General features: G+C 46.9%; 1 protein-coding gene across 5 annotated transcripts in view; it reads right to left on the bottom strand.

Moving 5' to 3' along the window:
* mib2 (MIB E3 ubiquitin protein ligase 2) overlaps positions 1-20,162 on the bottom strand; it is a 70,278-nt gene that overhangs the window by 37,058 nt on the left and 13,058 nt on the right. For all 5 annotated transcript variants that reach the window (XM_056302242.1, XM_056302238.1, XM_056302240.1 and 2 more), the window contains exons 2-6: positions 18,598-19,020; positions 15,154-15,325; positions 2,676-2,782; positions 932-1,126; positions 91-233 (exon numbers count right to left, since the gene is read on the bottom strand). In XM_056302242.1, the coding sequence (XP_056158217.1) occupies positions 91-233; positions 932-1,126; positions 2,676-2,782; positions 15,154-15,325; positions 18,598-18,820 (840 nt within the window). In that variant the 5' untranslated portion in view covers positions 18,821-19,020. The remainder of the gene's footprint in view (positions 1-90; positions 234-931; positions 1,127-2,675; positions 2,783-15,153; positions 15,326-18,597; positions 19,021-20,162) is intronic.

The following is a 20,162-nucleotide window of genomic DNA, read 5'->3' as shown; positions in this document are numbered from 1 at the left end:
GATAGATAGATAGATAGAATCCCTTTTCTGAATCTGGCTCCTGTCATTTGTGTGATCCATCTGCCTGGCAAAGGGAAGGGGGCCAAATACCTCTGCCATTTTGGGGTTCCAGCCTCCGTGACCCTCCTGCATCTGCCGCAGGATGTCCACCTCCAGGAGACACTTGACCTTGTCCCCTTGCTGGAAAGAGTGGCCGTCGGCGCTCTCCTGACGCTGAAGCTCTGCGTGTTCGCCTGGTGGGTCGAGTTTCAATCACGCATCAGTATCAGTGACAGCACACACACACACACACACACATCTGTGTGTACACACAAAGACTATCAGCTCTGAACAGTTCACTCAGTATTATTATTATTATTTTTTTTTGTGGATTTTTTCCCCCTTGTTCTCCCCAATTGTACTTGGCCAATTACCCCACTTTTCCGAGCCGTCCTGGTCGCTGCTCCACCCCCTCTGCCGATGTGGGGAGGGCTGCAGACTACCACATGCCTCCTCTGATACAGGTGGAGTCACCAGCCGCTTCTTTTCACCTGACAGTGAGGAGTTTCACCAGAGGGATGTAGCGGGTGGGAGGATCACGCTATTCCCCCCAGTTCCCCCTCCCCCCCCGAACAGGCACCCCAACTGACCAGAGAAGGCGCTAGTGCAGCGATCAGGACACAGACCCACATCCGGCTTCCCACCCGTAGACACGGCCAATTGTGTCTGTAGGGATGCCCAACCAAGCCGGAGGTAACACTGGGATTCGAACTGGCAATCCCCGTGTTGGTAGGCAAGAGAATAGCCCGCCACGCCACCCGGACGCCCCGCATTCGCATGGCAACAGACATGATCTAATGAGATAAAAGAGAAATAATGGGATATGAAACAGGCCTTTCCAAAAAGCTCTGTATAAAGAGTACAGGGACGGGGACTCGTCCCCTCTTCTTACCAAGCTTTGGTAGGTGGTCTTTGTAGTAGAAGCCTCCTTGGACATCGGACACGTATTTCAGGTCCACCTTGCCCTTGTGGCCCATTCTGTAGACATTGGTTGTGCCATTTGACCAGGTGACACTGGCCACACTGCGACCGGACTCTGTGTCCCAACCACGAATATCCACAACCTTCCCAACCTTACCCTCCCCTCCTACACATGCAAGCGCACACAAACAAATACGCAACAGTTTGTAAAATATCAGCTGGGAGGAGGCTTAAGAGACCAACAACAAATAAGCTTACTGAACAAATGGAAGTCAAGATAGGAAATATATGTACAAATGGAGGAAAAAACTGTTATGGTCCTATAAAATAAGGAATGGCTTTCGGAAAACACAAAAAGGTTGACAACGGGAATGCAAGCACGTTAACACTTAAAATGAAATGTAACACAACATGCACAACATGTAGAAGGCGTCCATGAAATGCAGAGACAGTAAATGTGACCTAGACGGGCCAAAAAGACAGAAATGCGTGAGAAAGGAAACATCCTCCTTTTGGGCTAATAACCTGCCAAGTGTCAAACAATTTGAGAGGGAGTATTAGTTTAATGCAACAGATTCCATGCTGAAAGTAAAGAAAGAAGGCAATTGTGAGGTAAGTCAGTGACTTGGTATTCTTGGTATGACGTGGAAATAACCGCAAAAAGGTGCTGCGGGGAATGTGCCTCTATCCTTCCAGACAACTGAGAACACTTGGCTTTGATGAAACACGGCCCCCCCCCTCTGATAAACTATGAAAGAGCCAAATACAAAATAAGCATCACTGCCCCGACAACAAACCTATGCAAATTTGCATCAATATTGTGCATATCTGAAAATGGGTTCATGTGTACTCAATTTCTATTAGATGAGAACATCTTGGCTGACCTCTCCATCAGAGATCTCAAAGTCATCTGGTCGCCTTATTGCCTGACAGCACCATTTGACTCAATGACCCACAGAGTGTTTGGTTGGGGGTGGGGGGGGCGTGGGGGTGGGGGTTTCTGAGCATGCCCAGAGCATCTAGTGTGCACTCAACACATGCGCCATTCAAGCCTGGTGAGTGACGTAGCCAAACCCCAGGGCCTTCATCTCAAAAGACACCAACAGGACATTTTGACTCATTCACTCTAAACACAGAAAACTGAGCTATTCTCACCTGCTAGGACGGCATTACATTACCTTAAAGAGTAACATTAAAACCAGTAAGTCAGACTTCCCCTTAATCCATGTTTGTAACATTAACATGAAACCACAAACACTCAAAATGCCTTTAAAAAAAAAAAACCCACATCCCAAAGCAGCGAAGCATCCTGAATGGCTTGGGTTCTGTTCTTCCTAGAAATTCACACACGACTATATTTAGTGTCATGAGACCTCTCTGTGTATTCTACTCCCCGAGTTGGGAAGGGAAGCAACACAGTTAATAAACTGTACTGCACAAGGTCACTTTAAACAAACACACGTACACACACACACACACAGTCTAAACACACAGATACACATCTGTTGAACAGACTCTAGTGAGTCACTGCCGTATAAATGCAGGCAGACACCAATTAACACGCCACCATTTCATGGGTTAATCAGACAAGAGGTTAGACTGTTATTATGGGCTTTGAAGAGGCACAGTCCCATGCTGAACAGGGTGGGGAGGGGGGGGGCCCTGCTGAGATTGCAGCGCCAGGTTACTCGCTTCCCGCCCCCCGCTATACTCACCGTCTTGATTGCCCCAATCCCAATCGGGTCCGCGGACTACTTTGACCCCCTGGTAGATTCCTTTGAGGATGATCCGCGGGAGATTCTGCCTCGGTGCCAAGCTCACTCTGTGAAAGGGGGTGGGGGTGGAGGGGGGGGGTGAGGGCACAACAGCCCACTCTCCATGAAATCACAACTGAACACAAATGGCACTGGGCCGAACATCCTGCAGGCTAAGTCCATTAAGACTAACTATATAACACCTTACAGTAAGACCACACAAAGACTATGCTGTGTAACATCTTTAATTAAAAACACACTAACATTTAACGATGGAACACCTAATGAGTTGTTCCATTGCTGATATAAAGACGTTGCTGATACTTGAGAAGTCTTGGGAAAATTGTGATCGAAAATTAGAGTTTGAGAGATCTGAACCCTGAAGATTTTTTTGAACCTCCCATTACATGGGGCCAGGAGGTTGGCCCCATGTAATGCGAAACACTAAGTGGCACACAGGGAAACGTGGCGCTTAACAGTTTTGCCTTTGAGACATGCAACGACATATGCATGCCCTCAAATCAGGACGACCATAGAAATAAGCATATGAGACAGCTTGACAAGACTTTTAAATCTATAGAGCTTGAGGAGCCAATAGGAGTCTGTTCTGTGAGTGTTACTGCCGAAGGGGGGACAATGGCCTACATATGCCTATACAGTCATCCATATCAGAAGGAGGTCTTTTCCTGACCGACGCTGACAGCTTGGAACAGCCCTCATCTAGAAACACACTGGGAGGACTCTTCTCTGCTTGGCTGATGATATCCACCTCGTGTCAAAACATCATCACGCCTACTGAAACCCCGGACTCCATCAGCCAATCCAGACGTTAACAGAGGCCGACAGTGACACTTTTCACAGGCTGAGAGCCGACAACAAACTCACCTTATGGTAAAGATTTGATCCGATCTTGGTGCAAAGCAACAGCCTATTCCCATGCTTTATCAACAAGGTCAAAATCCAGCTTCCATTTCTACCAAACAGCTTTGTCCGGACTCCCCCCCATCAAGTCCTTGGTGATCAGAGGAAACAAAGTCTCATGTGGGCAGCCTCCCTCTGGAGTCTCACACAGGCTCTGCTACTCCCACACGTCTCTCCGCCGAGCTGTCCGTGAACACTTTAAGCTAGCCTCGACTATCTTCACCTGTCACAGATCAGACGTGTTGAAGGTTTCGAGGAATCAGCCATACCCTTTTTTTTTTCTTTTTTTTTTTTGCGTGGTGACTCAGTGCCAATGACCAGTAAATCTTAGCGTGGGACTGTCTAAGCTATGGAAGGAGCGTCTCGAGGTCAGGCGCATGTATCTAAAAATGGGGCTTTGGGGCTAATCCCTAGGCAGCAGGGCAATCAGGGAGCAGGCCGTCACAGAGCAAAGCTAGGTGTCTGGATGTGCGTGTGTGTGTCTGTCTGTCTCAACACAAACAACCACCTCCTCAGATGCCCTAACCCGGTGTTGCAAGGATGTGGGCATGTGGCGTGCATACAGAGTCACAGAGTCGGCCATTTCCCATTAATTGTCGAAATCAGTGCCGCTGACAGAAAGCTAACGAAAACACTATTATCAACAATAACATTTCCTGAACTTGTGGATAGATGATTGCTGCAGAAATGCCAATTAAACATTAATACTAGGCCTAATTAACACACAGCTGAAGAAGTGACTAAACGGCTCTGATCATAAATGCGAGAAAAGGAGCAAAATATCGAACACATACTGAGACATTACGTGACAAGTTGTAAAGGTTGTCGGACGGACAAACAGGAAAGCATGTGACCTTTCACCTTTACGTGTTGTTGTTGTTTACAGCCTCTTCGGGCAAGAGACCAAACGGCTCTTCAAAAAGGATCGGGTTTTCTAATCCTGCCCTTCCCAACTGTCCCCTTTCTACCCAGACCAGATGGGGATCTGAGACTCAAGAGATCTGTTGACACGATGTCGCCCGGAGGAAAACACAACACGTAACTGCTGAACCAGGATGGTCCAAAGACCATGGGACACAAAGCAAACAAGGGTTCACCGATAAAACATGCACCCACAAATGCGCAAACATACATGATGCACAAGTAGAGACAGTTATACTGTACATGCACATATACGGCTATAAATATCTTTTCAGAGTCATAATACTGTATTTTTTACATCTCTGACAACTTTCCTTTGGTCCACACATCACATCCCTTTTATCCCACACATGGAGGACAATGTCAAAGTTAATGAGAGCAGGATATAAGAAAGACAGAGCATCTCCTGAGGTTACAGCCAAAGAGATAAAGAAAAATAAATGCTCAGAGAAATTCCAATTAGCCTTCCCTTTATCTAATTTGGGAGGAAATCTGATGCAGTTCTGCAGGAGCAGCCAAGAGACCAGGCAAGAGGACAGGATGCAGACCTGTCATGCACACGACTGCCGAGGACCGCTGTGTAGTCTGACGTACAGAATGAGACCGCACCGAGTTTACAGGATGGCTACCCGGCACTGTGTGTGCGATGAGCCAATTAACAAACTGAGCCCCTGAACCCAGATAATACACGGTAGACATACACACATGCTGCCTTGAGCCCTGTCAGCACGCAATTACCTTCACACGTCTCTGTGCTACCTAACACGAAAGAGACCAGACTAAACACAGCTCACAGTGAGTCATTTATAGCAACAAACACAGTACAGAGGACATCTCTTTCTGCTTTCACACCCAAAAAAATAAATGTTCATTTTGTGATAACTGAATTAAAACTGTACTGTGGATGATCACTGACAGAAAATTCCTTCATTTGGTGAGTAATTTGTTTATCCACCCAACCATTTTTTAGCCAAACTGCTTATCCTACTCAAGGTCGCGGGGAGGCTGGAGCCTATCCCAGCAGTGGTTGTGTTACTTTCTATGGGGTGGTTGGATTTGAGTTGTGTTTAGTCAGAGATTTTTGTTTAGTTTAAGTACAAACTTGTGAAAGTTATTTCGTTTACATGTAGTTAAATTGTAACATTGTTTGAATTGTTAGTTACATAAGTGAATCTGAGTATTGATAATAATAATGAGATTTATTCCAGTTCCGATTGTATGTGATTTCTGTGTGCTTGATAAGGACTTTTATTGCGAAATTCTATTGGCGAGAAATGCGTGCATCCGGGGTCTCAGTTAGGGAGCTGCTGTGATTGGCTGATTTACGTTCTGGGGGTGACGTCAAGAAAGTTAATACAGCTTCAGAGCGGGGACTCTTTAGTATGACGGGACGAGGACGGACTGGTGAGTGATTGCAAGAGTGAGTGAGTTATATTGTGTGTTAGTTTTGAGTTGAGGGTACTTGAATGATGTATGTTTGTATTTTGTGTGTTTTCTTTTTCAAGGTTCGTAACCTGTTGGTTAAAAATAAAGAAATTTTCGACCATTGAGTGACGTCCTGTTCATCCTCGCCTCAGCTGCGGGGCTTGTTTGAGAGTTAGCAGCACAGTGGTTGGGCGGCAGGCGGGGAGACACCCTAGACAGGCCACCAGTCCATCACAGGTCCGAATAGATAAATAAATATACACACATATATATTATATAATATGTATATATGATATTATTATATTATTATATTATACCATATAAACATATATACATATAATATATATGACATATATATATGACATATATATATATATATATATATATATATATATATATATAACACACACACATACTATATATATCCACCCATCCATTATCCAACCGCTTATCCTGCTCTCAGGGTCACGGGGATGCTGCGGGGGATCCCAGCAGTCACTGGGCGGCAGGTGGGGAGATGCCCTGTACAGGCCGCCAGGCCATTACAGGGCCAACACACAGACATTCACACCTAGGAACAATTTAGTACGGCTGATTCACCTGACCTACACGTCTTTGGACTATGTGAGGAAACCGGAGCCCCCGGAGGAACTCGGGACAACCCCCAAGGACTACCCTGGGGTTCGAACCCAGGACCTTCTTGTTGTGAGGCGACCGCACTAACCACTGCGCCACCTCATTCATCAATGGATGATGAAATTGGTTCCATATATTAAATATTCTTATAATTTTTCATATAATTAAAATATTTTTTTAATTAATATATATGCCCGCGACCCTGAGAGCAGGATAAGCGGCTCAGATAATTGATGTGTATATATATATATATGTGTGTGTGTGTGTGTGTGTGTGTGTGTGATGGTCTGGCAGCCTGTCCAGGGTGTCTCCCTGCCTGCCGCCCAATGATTGCTGAGATAGGCTCCAGCATCCCCGCGACCCTGAGAGTAGGATAAGCGGTTAAGATAATGGACGGATGGAATTATTTTAATTATATATAAGATTATAAGAATATCTAATATATGGAGCCAATTTCATCATCCATTAACAAAAAAGCCAACAAAAAAAAACAAAAGGGATGCGGAGATCAGTTATCTGGCTGTGAGAGAAAGAGAGAAAGCAGACAAACCAAAGTTTACAACATCCATCCATCCATTACGTAAACCGCTTATGCTGCTCTCAGGGTCAGTGAAGATGAAACTTGTTTATGATATTTATATATATATCCGAGATATAGTTGCAAATAAGGTACAACTGTGCCATGCGAACTGTTAAGGAAGCTGGGATACTGCTCATAATGGGATACGTGGGAGATGCAGTGCAGTAATACTACATAATGCTGTGCATGTGGCAACAACATATGGGACTTCAATTTGTTCCACATGCCACTAGCAATTACCCTAATACTTCTTCCCCAGGAAGTCAAAAATGCTAGCATGCAAATCTGTGCAGCGAACGCTCACGTCGTAATCCAGTTAAGTCTGTTTTAATGACAATACAACACTCCTGTTTTGTATCTCCAGCTCTGCCCCCTCTGACCCCAGAGTAGTTTGTTTTGTACCTGCTGGTGGTGATTAATACAAGAGTCTCTCTCGCTCCCCCCCATCTCCCACTGAAGGAAATAAAGCCAAACTTTTATTTTAAATCACCGGCCGCACGTCAGCCCGTTTATAAAAAAAATATTCCGATGAAACGCACCAGTTATGCTTGAAATGAAACGTGGGTGACTGACGGTCTGGAGATAGAGGAGGGTACTATGCGTTTGGCACCGTGCATAATAAGTGTAGCGCTGCAGAGAGGGGATGTGACTTTCATGTGATGTTTTTCCTGATTCATGCTTCTGCCCCAAAGTTGGGTAACAACCGGGAGTCTATTTCAACTGGGGTACTATCTTTTATAACAGGACTCTGTGTGTGTGTGTGTGTGTGTGTGTGTGTGTGTGTGTGTGTGTGTGTGTTAATATTTAGACAAGGTGAAAGAGAAGAGTAGTTCTTCTGTGCCAAAATCTTCAAATTAGCTTAAATTCCCTTGGTGACCAGTATTTTCTGCACATGTTGGTCTGTTTTAGATGGGTTCGATGCCGGGTCTGTTGAAAACCGACAAAAAATTTTGCAAAAAAATCTATCAAGTTCAGCGGTTTTAAAGGAAAGACGTGGACATTTCCTGCGATGGCCGCAGCGTCAAACAGACCTGCGGTTGAGAGGTGCGCGCCCTAAGAAGTGTTTGGATCCAAAAAAATTATTGACGCTAAATACACCAACCTATTATTTATAGAATAAACACCACTTCATCTCAAGAGACACCATGTTTACCATGTGACAGAGACTGATAGTTGCGTAAGACCGAGTGTGAAGTGAGTGGTTTTTCCTGGTGCCATCTAGCATTCCCCTGAATTATGTGTCCTCTTTAGCCAAGGCCGGAGATGTCTGAAGGCTCCATTCACATCATCACTGGCTCGCTGACTTCAGCTGAGTCACAGTCCCTTATGCCCACTTTTAGAAAACAACGTTCCCATGTTCCAGATGTCTCCACACACACACACACAAAAAACCTTAAGACTCAGAAAAGTCAGGCTACGTATGAAGGTAAGCTACGTATGAAGGTAAGCTACGTATGAAGGTATGCTACGTATGAAGGTATGCTACGTATGAAGGTAAGCTACGTATGAAGGTATGCTACATATGAAGGTAAGCTACGTATGAAGGTAAGCTACATATGAAGGTAAGCTACGTATGAAGGTATGCTACGTATGAAGGTATGCTACGTATGAAGGTAAGCTACTGGGCTAGACGGTATTGGAGAGGGCAACATCTGCCCCTTTACAGCAATACTGGTAATCACTTTGTAATATACCAGTCTCCACCAGTCATCCCCAGTAAAGAATAAGGTTAGGAGGGTGTCCGGGTGGCTTAGCGGTCTATTCCGTTGCCTACCAACACGGGGATCGCCGGTTCGAATCCCTGTGTTACCTTCGGCTTGGTCGGGCATCCCTACAGACACAATTAGCCGTATCTGCAGGTGGCAAGCCGGATGTGGGTATTTGTCCTGATCGCTGCACTAGCACCTCCTCTGGTCGGTCAGGGTGCCTGTTCAGTGGGGAGGGGGAACTTGGGGGAATAGCGTGGTCCTCCCACATGCTACCTCCCCCTGGTGAAACTCCTCACTGTCAGGTGAAAAGAAGCAGCTGGCGACTCCACATGTATCGGAGGAGGCATGTGGTAGTCTGCAGCCCTCCCAGGATCAGCAAAGGGGTGGAGCAGTGACCGCGATGGCTCGGAAGAGTGGGGTAATTGGACGGGTACAACTGGGGGAAAAGGGGGGGGGGGGGATCCAAAAAAACTTACTAAAAATAACGAATGAAAATGCACTGTTATTGCAAGTTAGGTGACATTTTCGTTTCGGGTTCCTGCGAGCACTCGCTACGTCACGGCCCAGCGATTCCCGAGGCACAATACGAGCCTAACATCTCGACAGCAGCGGGCTTTAGGGGAACCTGCAAGTCCTCAAAAACAAATCTCACACCTTTCATTTGGGGTTTGGTAATAGGTATAATGGTGGCTAAGCCTTTCGTAAACACGACAGACTACTTATTATGGTTCCAAATGATGCGATGAAACGCAAGCGGTCAACCTTCATTAAATCTATTTTCGTTTTTACAAATATAGTTTAGATCGCACCTAGCTTGGTGCCACCGCTGTGTGGGATTGTGAGGAACCTCTAAATAACTTGACAGATTAAAGGGTGGGATGCTGAAAGCAGATGGCGTCCTAACAGATTCTTCCATATCTGCTATGGCCGAGCAAAATCACTTCTCTCATCATTTGAACTTTTGAAGTTACAGCTGAAATAATATCAGTATCACTGGAGGCCGTGTGCACACCGAGGAGCCCGATAACCTTTTTGCCCATTGACTGAATGAAATGTTAAGATGCGGTGATCTTGGACGGGTGGCTACAAGAAGAAGGGTATAATCCAACCTCTCTAAAGGGTCATAAAAAGGTGTTTGTTCCGAATAAAGCCCTGGTGAAGGATACTGCTGAACCGCACAACACTCAGGCTCCCATTAGAAATCGAATGGCGGTGAAGGGAAAGCGAGGCCGGAGAAGAAGAGGAGAACGTCAAGACGGCGCTGAATGATCGCTGTACAACTTGGCAGCGATCATAAATTGCATGAGATTTCTCATTGGAGGAAAATCTACTCAAACAAAACGCCACGAGGTAAAAAGTGCCACCTAAAATTGCAGCGGGGGGCGATGTGACATATACTGCATCACATAGGACTTTCTGAATAGATGGCCTTACTCCGCTGAGGCACACAGCAACAATGTCCTATTGTCCAAATAAAGTTCTAACACTATTGCACCAGTATTGCTTTCATAATGAAACTAACAATATGGATGACACGTGGAGAGAGCAGCTAACGCGGTGTGAAACCGGGTATACAACTTTACCTCGAGCTTTTCCGCTGTTACAACAATGAAAAGATCTACTAAGTTTAAAACAAAAGTACACAGAGGAACAGACATGTCCCAGATGACCCTGTATCTAAAGTACACCGATCAGCCAAAACATTAAAACCACCTGCCTAATATTGTGTAGGTCCCCCTCATGCCACCAAAACAGCTCTGACCCGTCGAGGCATGGACGTCACAAGACCTCCGAAGTGGTCCTCTGGTATCTGGCATCAAGACATTAGCAGCAGATCCTTTACGTTCTGTAAATTGTGAGGTGGGGCCTCCATAGATTGGACTTGTATTTCCAGCACATCCCATAGATGTGGGAAGATGGCGGCACAAATTCACATTTTCGGCAGCCTCACCCAGTGCCGGAGTGGGAAGATGGCGGCACGAACTTATGTTTGTGGCAGCCTCACCCAGTACCGTCCATGCAGTGTCTACGTCCCAGTTGTTTTGTCTTTGTTTGATGGCTGGGAGAGCTGATGCTGGATCTGCTGGGAGAGCTTGGTCTGCTGTGGGCCCAGGGATCACGGCCCTAGCTGCACACGAAAGAGGAACACCAAGGGCGGTCTGACAGGATACAGAAGCGGGGCAGGCTAAGCTAAATGCTGGCTCATGCAGACCAGCAGTTTTGATAACACCGAGGGCGGTCTGGCGGCGGCCATGCCTGTCGTTGACTGTGTTTTAGTGTCGTCATGTGGAGTACGGGGAGGTGTGTCAAAGGTGTCTTGGCTGGGAGAGCTGGCGTTGGATTGGCTGGGGGAGCGTGGTCTGCCGCATCTGGGGGGCCCAGGGACCATGGCCCTGCCAGAGCTGAGCCCGAGGAGGAAACACTGAGGGTAGTCTGACAGGAAGCGGAAGTGGGGCAGGCTCAGCTAACTGTTAGCCATGCAGACCGGCAGTTCTCACAGTCATCCTGGCTGGCGTTCGTTCTCTGGACAGTGGAATTTTTGGACTGTGTTGCACTGAGTGGACTGTGTTGTTAACTGTTTGTGTTTTATTTTTTATTTTTTTTGCTGTGTTCTCTCTGTTTTGGTATGTGGTGTCATTTTTGGGAAGTTTTGGATTTTTTTTTTTTGTCTTTTGTCTTTTGTGTCGCACTGCTGTGGCCTGTGTATGTAAGTACATGAAAAAAATGACAACAAATTGTTCCTGATTCCGGAGATGCTCATTCGAATTGAGATCTGGGGAATTTGGAGGCCAAGGCAACATCTTGAACTCTTTGTCATGCTCCTCAAACCATTCCTTAACAATGTGTGTAGTGTGGCAGGGTGCATTATCCTGCTGGAAGAGGCCACTGCCATCAGGGAATACCGTTGCCATTAAGCATGAAGGGGTGGACCTGGTCTGCAGTAATGTTTAGGTAGGTGGTACGTGTCAGAGTAACATCCACATGAATGCCAGGACCCAAGGTTTCCCAGCAGAACATTGCCCAGAACACCACGCTGCCTCCGCTGGCTTGTCGTCTTCCCATACTGTATCCTGGTGCCATCCCTTCCCGAGGTAAACGATGCACGCGCACCCAACCGGCCCCATGATGTGAAAGAAAACGTGATTCATCAGATCAGGTCACCTTCTTCCATTGCTCCATGGTCCAGCTCTGAGGCTCACGTGCCCAGTGTAGGCGCTTTCAGCGGTGGACAGGGGTCATCATGGGCACTCTAACCAGTCTGCAGCTACACAGCCCCATACACAGCAAGCTGTGATGGACTGTGTGTTCTGACACCCGTCTATCATAGCCAGCATTAACTTTTTTCAGCAGTTTGAGCAACAGTTGCTATTCTGTGGTGTCGGACCCGACGGGCTAGCCTTCACTCCCCCCGTGCATCAATGAGCCTTGGGCACCTATGATCCTGTCACCGGTTCACCAGTGGTCCTTCCTTGGACCACTTTTGGTAGGTACTGACCACTGCATACCGAGAACACCCCACATCTGCTGTTTTGGAGATGCTCCGACCCAGTTGTCTATTCATCACAATTTTGCCCTTGTCAAAGTCTCTCAGATCCTTACGCTTGCCCATTTTTCCTGCTTCCAACACATCAACTTCAAGAACTGACTGTTCACTTGCTGCCTGATATACCCCACCACTTGACAGGTGCCACTGTAATGAGATAATAAATGTTACGTCACGCCACCTGTCCGTGGTTTTAATGTTCTGGCTGATCCGTGTATATTTATGATGATGATAATATATGAATGCTGTGTTCCTTTTAGTGTGTCACACATATCATCCCCTATTAAAATGGAAACAGGCCAGCCAGCTGACATTCAGACAGTGCCTAAGGGGGTTAGGAACATTACCATGAACTGATGCGGAAGACTGGATGTGAGCGGAGGGGGGGGGGGGCTTCCATTTTTCTGGATATATTCGAGACTCAGAATAAACTCAGTGTCCATCTTTCAGACTATGCTACTCTTATTGGTCGGTATTTTCAGATACACAAGAGGTAGTGTATTCAGATGAGCTGGGCTAAACTGCTATGTCATCTGCAGCTATTTAGGAGTGTGCAAAAGCTTTTAGATTGAAAACACCAAAACAGGACTCAGAGAGAGTATAAATGGTACTGGGTTTGCTGGGACCCCAACGTTTGCTTGGATAACAGAAAGCAGACACAAAGTTGTTCTTGTGAGACAATAGGAAGCACATGTATCCACGAATAGAGACACAGGTAAGAAGATAAGAAGCAGGGGCATCTGGGTAGGGTAGTGGTCTATTCTGTTGCCTACTGACACGAGGATCGCCAGTTCGAATCCTCGTGTTACCTCCGGCTTGGTCAGGAGTCCCTACAGACACATTTGGCCGTGTCTGTGGGTGGGAAGCCGGCTGTGGGTATGTGTCCTGGTCACTGCACTAGCACCTCCTCTGGTTGGTCGAGGCACCTGTTCGGGGAGGAGGGGGAACTGGGGGGATTCTCCCATGTGCTACGTCCCCCCGGGGAAACTCCTCACTGTCGGGTGAAAAGAAGTGGCTGGCGACTCCACGTGTATCAGAGGAGGCATGTGGTAGTCTGCAGCCCTCCCCGGATCAGCAGAGGGGGTGGGACGGCATGGAAAATAGGGTAATTGGCCGGATACAATTGGGGAGAAAGGGGGGGGGGGTTCAAAAAAAAAAGAAGAAGAAGATAAGAAACAGCAAGGAGACCCTGACAGATAAAAATGTGGACTAACTACTGGGTTTTTTGGAGTAAAGTCGTGTGTTTGAGAGTGAGAGAAGCTGATGTAAAGCTAACTCTGTGTTGTTTGTCTACTCAGGTGTGTCTGTAAACATCATCATCTCGTGTACAATACTGGTGTTAACCCAACCTTACGGCAACATATTTGAAAAGGCCCCCAACCACAAAGCACACAGAACCTGATCCAGTGGGTTCATACACACAGACCGGTTTGTAAAAAGAACATACAAGCTATTTAAAACCCCACAGCGTTCACCAACTTTCTCTCACTTTACATTCAGTTGTTGGTACGTTCAAAGTTGAGAGCAGTGCAGACCCGTCATACACAAATACACACAGGGCAGTCGGTTGACCACGTCTCTCGAAGAGGAAGATAATACATGTAGGCCTAAATGAGTAGGCGTACAGGTTAGTACTGCTTTATCATGTTTAGGTTATTTTAGGATATACACCTTTGTCAGCTCTGACAGCAGTACTTTCATTTCTCAACTTGTAATGTACTTTGTCTTTTTACGTATATTTTACAGCAGCACGCCTAGATGTAAAGGTAGCATCCGCTCAACTGCTCCGATTCCTCCAAATCTTTCTTCTTTTTGGCACACAACAATGCCATCCATCTCCATGTGGTCATTTGGAGGCTTTAGCTAAGCTAAGGTGAGGCTCACTGACACATGTGTTCGATTTACAAACAAGTGAAACGCAGCATTAAAGGCACCCGTTTAATAAAAACTCTGGGTGGCTAATTAAGTTTCCTTTATTAATCCCCTTGGGGAAATTCAGTTACTGCAAATTAGCCCATCCTAGCTGTGATCCGTGTAGCTAGAAGCGATGGGCTGCCGCCTCCATGCTGCGCCCGGGGACTAACTCCAGTTCTTTTCCCACTGCCTTGCTCAGGGGGACAGACGGGAGCATTATTCCTAACAATGCATGTCTCTTTTGACGATGGGGGGGAAACCGCCCAGAGAAAACCCACCACAGACACGGGGGAGAGCATGCTAAACTCCACACAGAGGACGACAACCCTGGGGTCGAACCCGGGACCTTCTTGCTGTGAGGTGACAGCGCTAACCACTGGGCCAAGCTTTTCATCCATCTAACGCTGACATTTAAGACAGGATCCGTTCATGAGGCCCGTTGTCTTTTGAAATGTGCAGTTCATCTAGCTGGAAATGTCTCCCAAATGAAAACATCTTGGCTGGCAGAACAATCTAAAAGGATAGACTGACATTACAATGTGTTATAAATGTGTAAGCCCTTTCCGGCCTTCTTAAGCCATCCAGCAAAAACCAGGCTAGTGGTGAATGTTAATTGGAGGACACGGTGCTATAAAAAGACCATACCTCTCATGAGCTAACTGGGTTTGAAAAGAGAAATGTAGCCAGATGAAGACATTCTGCAGAACGAGACGGCAGTGGGTGGCGTTTGATTTAAAGTGTGCGGCCGGCCGACCGGCCGGGTGTGGTGGCGAGTGGTGCGGTACTCACGGTTGGGAGTGTGCCGTCTCGTAGCGCTCGAAAGCATGGCTCAAGTCGTGCTTGTTGTTCATGTAACACTGCGTGCACAGGTCGTAGTCGAAGCACACCTTGCACTTCCAGCGCATTCCCATGATGCCGTGCTTCTTGCAGCTATCGCAAATGATGTTGGAGTGACGCACCCCTGCAGGAGAAGGACAGGTGGTTGGACGGCTGTGAAAAGCCACGAACAAAAAAGACGGAGGCTTTAAATTCACAATTTCAGCTCTTGGTATCTCGGCTCCTTTACAGGGAAAACTGGTGACAGTGCCTGCTCATAAACTGGGGATGTTGTGACCAACAATAGTGTATTCTTGTGCAGCATCCTATGGGTTTTTTTTTATGTACAAAAAAAAAGATAAATATTGTTTGAAATAAGCGCTAGCCACAAACCAAATACTAATAAATTGTGGCTGAAGTAAGCCATTGTGGTTAGTTATCCAACATTCAGTCTGTCTTCTCTTTCAGCTGTTCTTCAGAAAATTAATTAGCTGGTGCAAAATGTCAGTCTACTTGCTGCTGTGGCAGGTCGAAAACAAATGAACACCCTTCACGATGAAAGTCACACATTATATTTCTTTTTTCAGCCCCCCCCCCTTTTTCTCCCCAATCGTACTTGGCCAATTACCCCACTCTTCTGAGCCATCCCGGTCGCTGCTCCGCCCCTCTGCCGATCCGGGGAGGGCTGCAGACTACCACATGCCTCCTCCGATACATGTGGAGTCGCCAGCCGCTTCTTTTCACCTGACAGTGAGGAGTTTCGCCAGGGGGACGTAGCACGTGGGAGAATCATGATACTCCCTCCCGAGTTGCCCCCCCCCCCGAACAGGTGCCCCAACCGACCAGAGGAGACGCTAGTGGAGCGACCAGGACACATACCCACATCCGGCTTCCCACCCGCAGACACAGCCAATTGTGTCTATAGGGATGCCCAACCACGGGGATTCAAACTGGCGATCCCCGTGTTGGTAGGCAACGGAATAGACCGCCACGCCACCCGGATGCCCCAAACACTAACATTTCTACATTGTACTATATGACTGGGGCCAACAACAGCACAACTCGTATGCTAACCACGGTTCCTTAACAGCAATAACTTCAAATTTTTTATTTATTACTATTATTTACCTTTATTTATTTACCTTTATTTAACCAGGTTAGTCCCATTGAGATTAAAATCTCTTTTACAAGAGAGACCTGGCCAAGAATGGCAGCAGTATACCAGTTTCAGCACACACTCACATGAAGACAACAGAATAGCTCAAAGTGCAAAATAGCATAAAAATGAAGGGAAAAGATACAGACCTGTTATCAATTGAATCATTTACAATTTCCAATAGACTCAGATTCTGTAGACTTAACCATACCTTCAAATTCTGATAGATTAACCAAGTCCTGGAGTTTAAGTCTATTCTGCAGGCTATTCCAGGCAGATGGTGCAGAAAACATGAAGGCCTTCTTGCCCAGCTCAGTCCGAACGTTAGCAACAGTCATTTGCAAGGTGTCCTGAGACCGTAATCCATAAGTGCCATGTTTTATGGACAGAAAGATAGATAAATAACAGGGGAGGGTACCCAGAATGGCCTTATAAATAAAAACATACCAGTGACTAAGTTGCCGTGTTGATAGAGCAGGCCAATTGACTTTGGAGTAAAGGACACAGTGACGCGTGAGGGCTCTACAGTTTGTAACAAACCATAATGCTCCATGATACACAGTGTCTAACATGGAGACAATGAGCTGATGCCTTCATGTACAGTAAGTCACCATAGTCAAGAACAGGCAAGAATGTTGCTTCAACTAGTCTTCGCCTGACATGGGGAGAAAAACCAAGACTTGTTCCTAAAATAAAAACCTAACTTCAATTTCAACTTTTTCACCAGACTCTGTGTATGGGGCTTAAAAGAGAGGTGGTCATCAATTAAAAATCTCAAGTATTTGTAGGTGGAGACTGCCTCAATTTGTTTACCTTGAGTTCAGATGGGGACTAACTGAAGAACAACAACTGACGACGACCCCCCCCCCCCGCCCCGCTCTCCATGCTGTCCCTCTCTCCTCATGCTCCATTAATCGAAGGCCTAGCTTCTGAGGCAGAAAAATGTTGCTTTTATTGGAGCAAAACGCAGATGAGAGTCCTGCATTAGTTCTGGTGTCGTTCAAGCTGTAAACGGTGCTACACAGCTGACGGTGCGAGATGACCCCTTCTGCACTGTGCTAGTGGACGTGGACTCAGTCAAGGCTTGAAGAGTCGCCTCGATGACGAACAAACAAGCGAGATGACAATGTGATGGGGCTGAAAGATGCACGGTTTCAGCATCGACATCGCAGTGTGCGATTATCACATTGCAAAGGATGCAGCGTAAGACAAATTGGACCACAATCAGCCGCATTATGCACAAACGTTTTTTTACCGCAAGACACAAAAGGAAAACTGGCATGGTCATTTACATGTCAAGTCAATTTATTTGTATAGTCCAATATCAATATCAGCCAAATACAGTATAGTCCAATATCAATATTAAACGAGGTTTGTAGTTCTATTAATTTTATTGATTTAAAACCATTTAGGAAATTGATTAATTAGAAAAGTAGCAGCCGATTTCTTGTTTCCCCCCTTCTTTTTCTGCCCAATTGTATCCGGTCAATTACCCCACTCTTCCAAGCCATCCCAGTCGCTGCTCCACCCCCTCTGCCGGTCCGGGGGGGGCTGCCGACTACCACATGCCTCCTCCGATACATGTGGAGTCGCCAGCCGCTTCTTTTCACCTGACAGTGAGGAGTTTCGCTAGGGGAACGTCACATGTGGGAGGATCACACTATTCCCCCCAGCCCCCCCCTCCGAACGGGCGCCCCGACCGACCAGAGGAGGCGCTAGTGCAGCGATCAGGACACATACCCGCATCCGGCTTCCCACCCGCAGACACGGCCAATTGTGTCTGTAGGGAGGCAACACGGGGATTTGAACCGTCGATCCCCGTGTCAGCAGGCAACGGAACAGACCGCTATGCTACCCGGTCACCCCCGAAGTAGCCAATTTCTTTTCTAATTTGGGTAATTTAGAAGGTTGTAATTTAAGGGCTTTTTAGTTTTGAAATAAAATGTTAATTTACATAATTTGCCATGTTATTTCCCTTAAGTGATATTTAAGTGCGATGTGTAATATTTTAAACTGGAGGAAAGTGATATGAAACCTCCTGCAGATCACCTGAATCCTCTCTAGACACTCTCAGTCACAGACATGCCCCTTCTTTAAAAGGTAATCAAAGTGCATAATGAATATTTTTTTGGTTATGGAATAGCCTGAAGTGACGGGCCCTCTTAATTAGGGCTGAATAAATAATGTAAACATACAAAAAAGACAAGATAAACACAAGTTTGTCAAGCCAGAGAGGAAAGGAAACGGTCTTTAGTGCTCACCAATTTGAGCGTTGTCGTACAGCAGCAGGTCATAGGCTCCCTGGTAGCCGGTGCGATAGTTGGTGCGCGTGCCACTGTCCCACTGCACCACCACCGTCTTGTCCGGTGTGGTGGTGCTGCCCTGCCGCCCAATCTCCACCACGGTGCCCACGTGACCCTCACCGTCATCCTGGTTTCCCCATTTCCAGTCCAGCCCTCGCACCACACGCATGCCCACCTCCATGGTGCCTTTGACGCGGCCTGGCCCTGGGGTTGAGCGTGAGGGCCGGGGCCCGCTTGCGCTGTCGTCGCTGTTGTTGTTGCTACTGCTGCTGCGCCTCCGGGACCTCTGTGCGGCAGGGCCGGCCTGCCCAGAGGACAAGGAGGGCAGGGGCGGCACCAAGGGCGTCTCTAAGAACAGGTCGGGGATGACTGGAGGAATAACTGAGGATTTGGAGAGAGGGAGGGGGAGAGAAACACAGAATATGTTTAAGCAAGTCTCAAGTCTGTGGTAAAATGTGACAGATGAGAAATGATGTCTCTCAAAAACCACTTCCTCATTAATTACAACCACAGGGCTCAGAATCGTGAAACGCCACACAACCTGTGAACTACGTCATTGGCGTTGGCTGATGGCTGCTGAGGGACACATAGAACAGCACGCCCTACGTCTCATTAGCTTCAGCAGAGTAGTCCTCTCTCCTCACTGCTGGAACATTCATTGGAGGTCATGCTGTGTGCCGTGGCACACTTCTGGAGGGAGCAGCTGGACACCAATGCTACGTCCCGCTGCGTTAATCAAGCCCTGACCCGACACACCGGAGGGTGCACGCACACACACAAACACCCCCAGTCACTCATACCCACGTGTGCGTGAACTTGACTGATGACTCCGGCATTTCAAATTCATGCTGCCGGCCCCCTCCGGAAACAAGAACAAACATCGGAAGCAGTGTTGGTGCAGAGGCCTGAGTCAGCAAAATGAACAGGAACCTTCGTAGAAGAAGTAAAGAGATTCGCCTTCAACCACAGACTACATACTTTACCTCCCACAATCTCAGGCATTCTCGATACAGCCAGCCACTTTAGAAATAATTCCCATGTGAAAGAGGCCCGGCACCACTTTCACTTTTGTGAGCACACTCAAAGCAGAAATGACTTTATTGTACCGGCTTAGCATTCCGGTTCCTGATGAGGGTGACATTTTTGTGTGTACCAAGCCTAATAAGAAAAAGAACAACAACAGTTGGAGGGGATATTGCAGCGAGGCAGTCCTGCAGGCTTGAACAACTGGAGGACAGTATATCAGTCTCTTTCTAAATGACCTTAATTTACCTTGGCTGCCAACCATACAACTGCAGTTTATATGCAACAGTAAATAGAATACAGTGTGTGTGTGTATATATGTGTGTGTGTGTGTGTGTGTGTGTGTGTGTGTGTGTGTGTGTGTGTGTGTGTGTGTGTGTGTGTGTGTGTGTGTGCGAGCATGCATGCACGTGTGTGTGCTTGAATGATATGCACTAATGCAGGATTCGCATTTTGCTCCAATAAAAGCAGCGTTTTTCTGCCTCAGAAGCTCGGCCTTC

The sequence above is a fragment of the Lampris incognitus genome, chromosome 2 (genome assembly GCF_029633865.1).
Source record: "Lampris incognitus isolate fLamInc1 chromosome 2, fLamInc1.hap2, whole genome shotgun sequence".
NCBI lineage: Eukaryota > Metazoa > Chordata > Actinopteri > Lampriformes > Lampridae > Lampris > Lampris incognitus.
Note: the sequence above shows the minus strand (reverse complement) of the source record. Positions and strands in the feature narration are given on the sequence as shown.